At 47.0% G+C, this 9,145-nt stretch overlaps 1 protein-coding gene across 1 annotated transcript; it reads right to left on the reverse strand.

Moving 5' to 3' along the window:
• Positions 1 to 5,944: 5,944 nt before the first annotated feature.
• On the reverse strand, positions 5,945 to 7,468 carry LOC145163338 (uncharacterized). The gene has a single exon (XM_079082176.1). The coding sequence runs from the start codon at positions 7,466 to 7,468 to the stop codon at positions 5,945 to 5,947; it is 1,524 nt and encodes a 507-aa protein (XP_078938302.1).
• Between the last annotated feature and the right edge of the window lie 1,677 nt (positions 7,469 to 9,145).

A 9,145-nucleotide genomic window follows, 5' to 3' on the forward strand; every position in this document is an offset into this window, starting at 1 on the left:
TAAACACTCACAATTACCAAAGCACTCTCTCTCTAGGCTCACAGGTCGTTTAGGGTTTACTCTCAAGGAAGGGTAGCCGCAAATGAGGATATAAGTGCCTTTAAATAGGCCCCAAACCCGGGGATTTAGGGTTTCTCATCCCAGCGCCTACTCGGCGAGTCGCCTCTCGGACTCGTCGAGTGGCTCATTAAACCCACATGGCCATTCGCGATACTACTCGGTGAGTTGTAGCACCAACTCGTCGAGTCATTCTATAAACTTCAAAAGTAAATAATCAAAATGATGTACCTGGGACTCTGGATGTTACATTACAATTGTTGATCCTAACTATTAAATCATCATAATAATGCTTAGTGAGAAACGCGGGCGTTACACTATCTACAATGAGGATCCCCTGGTCATGTACTACTAAAACAAAATAAAAATAAATGCGTAAAACGAACAAAAAATATAAAATTAAAGTTGAAAAACTCATTTTCCAAGGGGTGGAGAGGGATTCACCACATCGTGGTCACTAGAAAAACAAAAAACAAAATTAACTTTCTGTGAATTTTACCGAACAAAAAGGATCATTCAACTAATGGCAGATAATTTTCACTTAAGTTAAACTGTTCCGCGGCAACGGTGTCAAAAACTTGATGTGTTTATTTGCAGTAGTAGTTTTAAATTTATTTATCCTACCAGATCACAACCGGCTAAAAACAAAAATAGGCAGTGTACCTAGTCGTGAAATAATATACTTAAAGTAAGAAAATGTGTCGAACACTATGGGAACGAGTATGATTTCACTGAAAAACTATTGCTACTGATTAAACTAAGAAAATATTGTAGGGGGGGTGTTCTTATTTTATAGGTTCAGAAAACTTAAATCATCAACTAAAAGCAATTGAATTAAATACGATTACTTTAACTAAAGCAAGCAAAACATATAATGATATCAATCAAGATTAAAGAGCACTTTCGTTTAGCTTCAAATCACCTCTTCCATATTGTTGATTTCATTAATACAATGAACTATTTAGTTAGGTACATAATTCAAATGTACTAGTTATCTTGTTCCGATTCCCTAGCGCTTAACAATTTATGAACGACTATTACTATGATCATGTAACAATTGAACACCTAATTGATTTAATATATTCAGACTATGAATGATATAATCAGACGTTTTCTTATCTATGATCAAGACAATCAATCAACCACATAACATGGATATCTAATGCTCTCTAACACATTCAAATTTACTAATTAATATAAACTAACACTAGGATTTATTCAATCTCTATATTTAACAATATAATGATCATAAATGGTTAAATATCAAGCTAATGCAATGGGAATGATCATCTAACTACACTTAACTTGCAGATAAGTGATAAAAATCAGAACTTTAATACGCTAGGTGATGTGACATGGCTTTCAGCTGGATTAACGCTGGTGGAACAGATTGTACGTTATCCCTGCAAGATCACAAGAAAGAGAGGCCGTCAGCCGCTTTCCGGGAGGATGCTCCCGGAAGAACGCTCCGACGGTCAAGTTAGGAGGTATCTAGGGTTTTTGGTGTCTTCTTTTGGAGAGAAGAGCTTACCTCGTGAGTCCGAGGGTGCATCCTTTTATACCTAGTGCTCCTGCCCAGTCCGTACTAGACATGATCGCTTTTTGGGGAGACAAGAGCAGAGGTGCTGATTGGAGGATCGTGTGTCCTCAACCGTCAGGGCGCTCTTATTGGCTCTGGTGGTAATGGTCTGATCCACTGTTTGTCCCCTGATTGTCTCTTTTGTCTTGGAGCTAGGAGTGTTCTTCAGCGGGCGCGAGCCCTTCGCCTGGGTATCCTGTCCCCAGAGGCGCTGGCGGGCGCTGAGCCCGCTGGGCTTAGCCTGGCTGGAACGCTTAGTGTTTTGGCTAGGCGCGATCCTGTCGTGCCGTCTTAGGCACGTCATCAAGTCCCCCAGACCGGTAGCCGTAGCGTTTCAGCGCTAGTTACGGCGTTCCGGGCTTAACTAGCTTACACGTGTTGGTTTTTCTTTACCCGCCATTCCGCTTTTAATGGCGACGTGACTGCGCATGATGGCTGGCAGTTACGTCATCGTGTCAGACATTTTAAATTCCCCGCCCTTTCTGTTCCTTTATAAAAACACTTATAGGGTTTCCTTTTTGCCTTCACCCTTCCTTTATCCCTCTTCGTCTTCCTTTCTCTGAGTTTTCTTTTCTTCTTCTTTATGGCGAGTCTTCCTGGTATCGTTCCATCCGCCGCTGAGTACCGCCAGCTCGAAATTTCATATGGCTTGTCATCTGTGGAAGGTGTGGAATTTCCCTCTCCGGGTTCTAGCATTCCTCCCCCCCTCCTGGCAAAATCAGGGTTTATTTGAAAACCCTAGACGCCGGCATCCGCTTCCCGTTGACGGACTTTCAAGAGGAGGTTCTGCAGAAAGATCGCTGTAGTTTGCAGATGCTGACTCCGAATGCCGTTAACAAAGTGGTAGCATTTGAGATGATCTGCAGGGCCAATGGCTATCTTCCCGATTACTTTGTGTTTAAGTATTTCTTTAGATTTTGCGTCACCGGAGATAAATGCACCTTTTCAGTTCGGCGGGGGGGGGGGGGGGGGGGGGGTGGGGGGGCAGGCTTTAGTTCCTGACGGGCGGACCCCCAAGAACTGGCAGGATAAATGGTTATGGGTGAATCAAGAACTGGTTGGGAGTGGTCGGTATCGTGCGAATACTTTTGCTGATACCATCCCTAAGCTTTTCCCCCACAACCAGGGCGTTGCTGATTACCTTAAGAGCGTCCAAGTTTCTCCTGAAGACTACTCCGAGGCCCTCCTTTCTGGTATAGGGATGAGTCCCTCTTGGAGGCGACGTGGCAAAATGGCGGCGTTCTTCTGCATCGTTGACGGTGAGTGCTTTTCTTGGCTTTTTCCTCTTTTGTTCCCCCTCTTCTCTTTCTCTCTTTTTTTTTCTTTCTGATGCTTCGCGTTCTGTCCTTCCCAGGTGCTGAGTCTGCTTTGTCTATGGATGAGGTTCTCCGGAAATGCTACCTGGGCAAGTTGGAGTACCACGAGGTGGATCTAGTTGACCGGCTTCCCCCACCTTGCCGGTTGGTCCAACTTGCTTTGACTGCTGCTCCTTCTACTTCCCCTACAGACGAGTCGGCGTCGGAGACGAATCCCTTCCATGCTCGCCCTATTTCTGCTGTCATGCCTTTGGGTAGTACCCTCTCCTCTTCCATGGAGAGTAGCGAGGATAGCAAAGAGGGTATCATTGCTGACGTTCGACGTATGCAGGCGAAAAGGAAAGCCGTCTTGGCTATGGGTGAGCCGATTTCTGGTGCACCTACTGTTGCCAAGCGGATTCAGACCAGGCGTAGCTTTTCCCATCTGTTGAGTTCTATGGCTTCTATGCCAACCGGCGTGGTTGTGATTCCCGATGACGACGCGTAACAGTCCGAGGGGATCCCTGGGGCGCGTGATCAGCTCGTTGTTTCGTCTATCTCTCCTTTACCTGTTCCGAGTGTTCCGTTTCCCCCTCCCAAGCTTTCTCCTGTCAATGATTCTAGTGATCCCGGCCAGGCGTCACTCCCCCTGGGTGGTGTTATTGGGGAGAGTTCTTCCAGGCTCCCTGTCTTTGCCCCTTCGTGGAATCTTCACAATGACTCCCGGTTATCTGTTAATGCCAACGCTCTGGAGTTCTCTTTCCATGCTTTTCCTCCTGCTGCAGTTAGTGACATGGAGGCTATGGGTAATCCGGCTCTTGCCCACAATATGGCTTACGCCGCTGCGCAAGCCATGTTTTACCTTGTTGCCGGCTCCCGACGCATCCACTCCCTTAGGGCTGGAGGCCACCCATGCCACATGCGAGTCGCGCGTGGTAGGGCTGGAGCGTCGCGTTGGCGAGCTTGGTGAGGACCTCCAACTATCTGAACAAAAGTGTCAGCTCCTTGCATCTGAGAAGGCTATCCTTGACGAAGCTAGGGCCGCTTTGGAGGCCAAGGTCGACTCCCTTACTCAAGTGAATGAAGGCTTAATGATTCAGGTGGAAAGTCTTGAGTGCGATGCTACTGATCGTGACAAGTTAATCTCTTCTTTGCAAGGAGATGCGGGTGTTTTTCGCCGAGATTTGGATTGGTTAATGCGTGTGGGTGTCGTTCGTATTGTGGATAAGTTGATTGAGCATCCGAATTTCACAAATGCTATAAGTCTCATTCGACACACTGCTTTTGTGGCTGGGATTGAATCCGTTCAGAAGGTAACTGCTAGAGTTGGGTCTGATGATGCTGGTGCTCGTCTTCCTTCCCCTGGTCCGGTAGTTAGCGTGAATGATGCTTTGTTGTCGTTTGCGAGTATAGATCATGCATCTTTGTTGGGCTTGGGAGATTTGGATATTGAGGGCCTCCGGGAGTTGTGTTCCTTCTCTGGTTCAGAAGGTACCCCTGAGGGTATGGTGGTTCGAGGCGATGAAAGTATGCAGGTGATCGAAGATGATGCTAGTCAGGGTGGGCCGAGTATTGAGGGTGATGTTGGGTTGGGTGATAAGAATGTGGTGGTGGAGATGGTTGTTGGTGATGGACACAATGGTGATGAAAACAAAGATGCTCCGGCATCGTGTGCTACCCCTCCTGGGGCGTGAAAATGTTCTCTACGGTTGTTTTAGTTTCCTTTCTTTTTTGTTTTTGTTGTTTTGATCTGGGCACGTGATGTATGGGTTTTGCTAAAAGTTTACTCTTTTGACTATGTAAAAACGTTTGGTGTACCGGGTGTCCTGCTGCATGCTCTAAGCATTGCTTTCTTCTAATGGTATTTTGATGCACTAAGCATTTTGTTTTGCCCACATTAGTATTGACACGCTAAGTGTCACGGCTAGGTTCTCTAAGCGCCCAACCCTAAAATTCAATGTTTTAAGTATTTACTCACTTTAAGATTTAATACACTGAGTATTAAAATTTAGCATATCAATCATTCGATTACATTAACTATGGGCTCCAATACACTAAGTATGAGGATCATGTCTCTGAGCATGAAATTAAGTACACTAAGTACTTAAAAAAATGCGATATGCTAAGTACGACGGTGGACAGCTAGGGCTATTTGCCCTTAAAAGAAAAACTTCTTCAAGTTTCTAGCGTTCCATGTTCTTCGTATCCACCTCCCTTCCGTTGTTTCCAATACATACGCGCCATTCCTATTCGCTTCTATAATCTTGTACGGGCCCTCCCATACTGGACCCAGCTTGCCTTGGGGTTGGGCTCGACTTGCCTCATTTTTCCTCAGCACATACTCACCTACTCTGAATGCCTTCTCCTTCACCCTCTGATTGTAATATCTTTCTGTTACGCGTTTGTACGCAGCTTGGCGTATCTCCGACTTCTCGCGTCTCTCTTTAAGGACGTCCAGGTTCAATCTTAGGTCTTGGGCATTGCTTTCTTCATCCGCGTTGACTGCTCTCAACGTGCCAACAGTTATTTCTAATGGAAGTACAGCCTCCGTCCCGTATGTTAAGCTGAACGGGGTTTCCCGTGTGCTTGCTCGTGGAGTGGTTCTGTACGACCAGAGTACTGCCGGTAACTCCTCTGCACAATTCCCCTTTGCCTTACCCAACCATTTCTTGATGCCGTTCACAATAGTTCGATTGGACACTTCTGTTTGTCCATTAGCCTGTGGGTGCGCCACTGATGTGAATCGCTGGTTTATCCCTTTACCGGCGCACCACTCTCTGAAAGGATTTTCAGCAAATTGTAGGCCATTGTCACTGACGAGCACCTTAGGTGTTCCAAACCTTGTCATGATATTTTTCCATACAAACTTTATCATGTGTCTTCCTGATATACACGCTAGCGGTTCTGCTTCAATCCACTTTGTGAAGTAGTCTACCGCTACCACCATGTACTTCAGCTTTCCAGGTGCCTCCGGGAATGGGCCTACAATGTCTATGCCCCATTGGTAGAATGGCTATGCGCTGGATATGTTCTGCAGTGGTACTGGCGGGTTTGCTTGGACTGGAGCGTAAGACTGGCATTCCCCACACTTCCTGGTCACTCCCAGCGCGTCTTGGTGTACAGTGGGCCAAAATATCCCCATCCGGAGCACTTTACCCGTTAAAGCCCTGGCTCCCTCGTGCGCGCCTGCCTGACCTGCATACGCCTCCTGTAGCGCCTCCATCCTTCTAACCTGATCTACGCATTTCAACCATGGTGCCGCGAACCCTTTTCGGTACAACTCCCCGTTTATCAATGCATATGAGGGCGCCTTTATTCGTATCTTCCTGGCTTCGCTGTGGTCGTCTAGTAACACTCCCCTTTGCAAATATTCCATAAATGGTGTCATCCATGTAGGCCTGGTAGTTGTCAAGGTATTCACCTGCTGGTCATCTATGCTTCTTTCCCTGAGTACTTCTACTAAAACCTTCTTCGATAGATGATCGAAACACGTGGATGCCAACTTGTTTAAGGCGTCTGCCCTTTTATTCTCGCTTCGAGGTATTTGCTTGATCGTGAACCTTCTGAAGGACTGGATCAGTTGTCTGACCATTCTCACATATCTCTCCATTCTCTTATCTCTTGCCTCAAAACTTCCGTTAATTTGGTTGGCGGCTAACCTTGAATCTGTTAGGGCTGTCACAGCCTTCGCCCCCATTTGCTTGGCTAAGCGCAACCCTGCGAGCAAGGCTTCGTACTCCGCCTCGTTGTTCGAAGTGTGAAAGTCGAACCGAAGAGCGTAGGTCACCTCCTCTCCTTCTGGGCTAGTCAAGATTAAGCCGGCACCCGAGCCTTCCCTGCTGGACGCCCCATCGGTATATAGCGTCCACGAGCGATCGTTGGCTGGGACCTCCTCTACCGCCCAGATTCCGTTCTTGGCTAAGTTTCCTTCATCTGGAATCTCGAGCAAGAAATCAGCCAGTGCTTGTCCCTTAATGCTTGTCCTTGTACGATAGCTTATATCATGCTCCCCCAGCTCGATCGCCCACTTTGCTAGCTGGCCCGATGTTTGTGGTTTGAGCAATATCTGTTTGATCGGGCAATTTGTTAGCACCTCTATTTGGTGCGCCTGGAAGTAGCGCCTCAAACGTCGCGCCGCGTAAATGAGTGTCAGGACCAATTTTTCCAGGGTGGGGTAGTTGATTTCAGGACCCTGTAATGCCCTACTCACGAAATATACCGACTTCTGCTCTCCTTCCCTTTCTATGGTCAACACCGAGGATATCGCCTCGTTTGAGGTCGAGAGGTACATTTGCAATGTTTCCCCCAGGACGGGGATGGCCAGTGTAGGTAGCTTGTGTATTGCTTCTTTAATCTTCTGGAGCGCTTCTTCTGCCGCGGCTGTCCATTGAAAGTTGTTCTTTTCAATGCAACCCTTCAATGTATGAAATAGCGGCATGGCCTTGTCCGCGGATTTCGAGATGAATCTACTCAGATCTGTGAGCTTCCCATTCAAACCCTGTGCGTCCCTGAGAGTGCCTGGGGGTGGTGTCTCCATAAAGTCGTCCACTTTAACTGGGCTAGGCTGGATGCCCTATTTGGTAACATAGTATCCCAAGAACTGTCCTTCTTCTACCCCTAATGTGCACTTGGTCGGATTCAATTTCATTTTGACTCTTTCTAGTGTACGAAAAGTCTCCTTGATGTCCTGCAACATTTTGTTTTCATGGGAGCTCTTAATCACCATATCGTCGACATACACCTCGATATTCCTCCCAATTTGCTCGGCGAAGATCGAGTCGACCAAGCGCTGGTACGTGGCACCCGCGTTCTTCAAACCAAAGGGCATCTTGGTGTAACAAAAGGTGCCATGATCCACGTAGAAAGCTGTTTTCTCTTCGTCCTGCTCGCTCATCAGAATCTGATGATACCCCTTATATGCATCTAGGAAACACTTCAGCTTGAACCCTTCCAGTGATTCCACCTTCTGGTCGATCTCCGGGAGGGGGTAGCAGTCCATGGGACATGCTTTGTTCAAGTCTGAGAAGTCAATACACATACGCCATGACCCGTCCTGCTTGCGCACCATACCTGGATTAGCGATCCAGGTTGGGAAAACTGCTTCCCTTACTATTCCGGCCTCCGCCAACTTAGCCACCTCTGCATTCATTGCCCTGTTGCGGTCCCCTCCTTGGACCCTTCTCTTCTGCTTCACTTCCTTTGTCCCTGGCTTGATTTCCAGCTTATGCTCAATGACCTTCCTATCTACCCCCACCATGTCTGTGGGAGCCCATGCAAATATGTGTTTGTATCGCTTGAGTAGGCCGACTACTGCCTCCCTCACGTGACCTGGGAGGTTATGACCAATGCTGACCGGCTGATCAGGGTATTCTTCGTTGATTACTTCTTTTCCTTTTGCCGGATCTCGTCGTGGCTTTTTTGTTTCTTTAGTCATCTCTGCTGGCTTCATTACCCTAAAGCACTGCAATTCTCTGGGAGGGGTGGCGAGTACCGTGGCTGGACCTGCCGAAGTGTCGGATTTCAAGATTCCATGCATAGACGACGGGACCACTCCTAGCTTTAGGAGGGCCGTTCTACCCAAGATGATGTTGTGCTCTGCCGAATATCGGATGACCACGAAGTCGATCAGGACCGTCTTCTTTCGTTGCTTATCGTGGCTAGTGATTGTTAGGGGAAGGTGAATCGTGCCCAGCGGCCACAGGCTATGGCCGGTGAATCCGACCAGCCGCCCCGCCGTGGGTCTCAGGTTGTCTTTCCATCGATCCGGGAAGAGCCGGAAACAGTTCTCATAGATTATATCTGCTGAACTCCCTGTGTCGATATACACTCTGTGTTGATGGGTTTTGAGCATTCTAACACTTCCTAAGTGTACATGCAACCCTAATAACCTTGGATCTATGTTTGTCTAATTATCATGCAAAGTTGAAATTCCAAGGTTATATTCCTATCTAGCATACATGGGGAACATTTTTAACTTGAATGAAAGATAGAATAACTTACTTTGTTGTTGATTATGATCCTTGAAACCTTGTGAGCCTAGCACCCCAAGTGTGATGCCTCAAATGCTTCACACAACACCAAATGCAAAGGAGTAAACTTTGAGAGAATCTTACACTTGCAAAATCGGCTCTAGCCCTCTTGTTTCTTAGTGTAGCCTATTATGGTGGAGAATGGGTTTCTTATATAGTGTTGACACATCTAGGGTTACACCATG

This window comes from Lactuca virosa, chromosome 3 (genome assembly GCF_052849685.1).
Source record: "Lactuca virosa cultivar CGN04683 chromosome 3, Lactuca_virosa_CGN04683_v6, whole genome shotgun sequence".
Classification (NCBI taxonomy): Eukaryota; Viridiplantae; Streptophyta; class Magnoliopsida; order Asterales; family Asteraceae; genus Lactuca; species Lactuca virosa.

Coding starts and splice junctions, on each gene's coding strand:
- LOC145163338 (XM_079082176.1), bottom strand. CDS start 7,468: ATGGAGACACCACCCCCAGGCACTCTCAGGGACGCACAGGGTTTGAAT.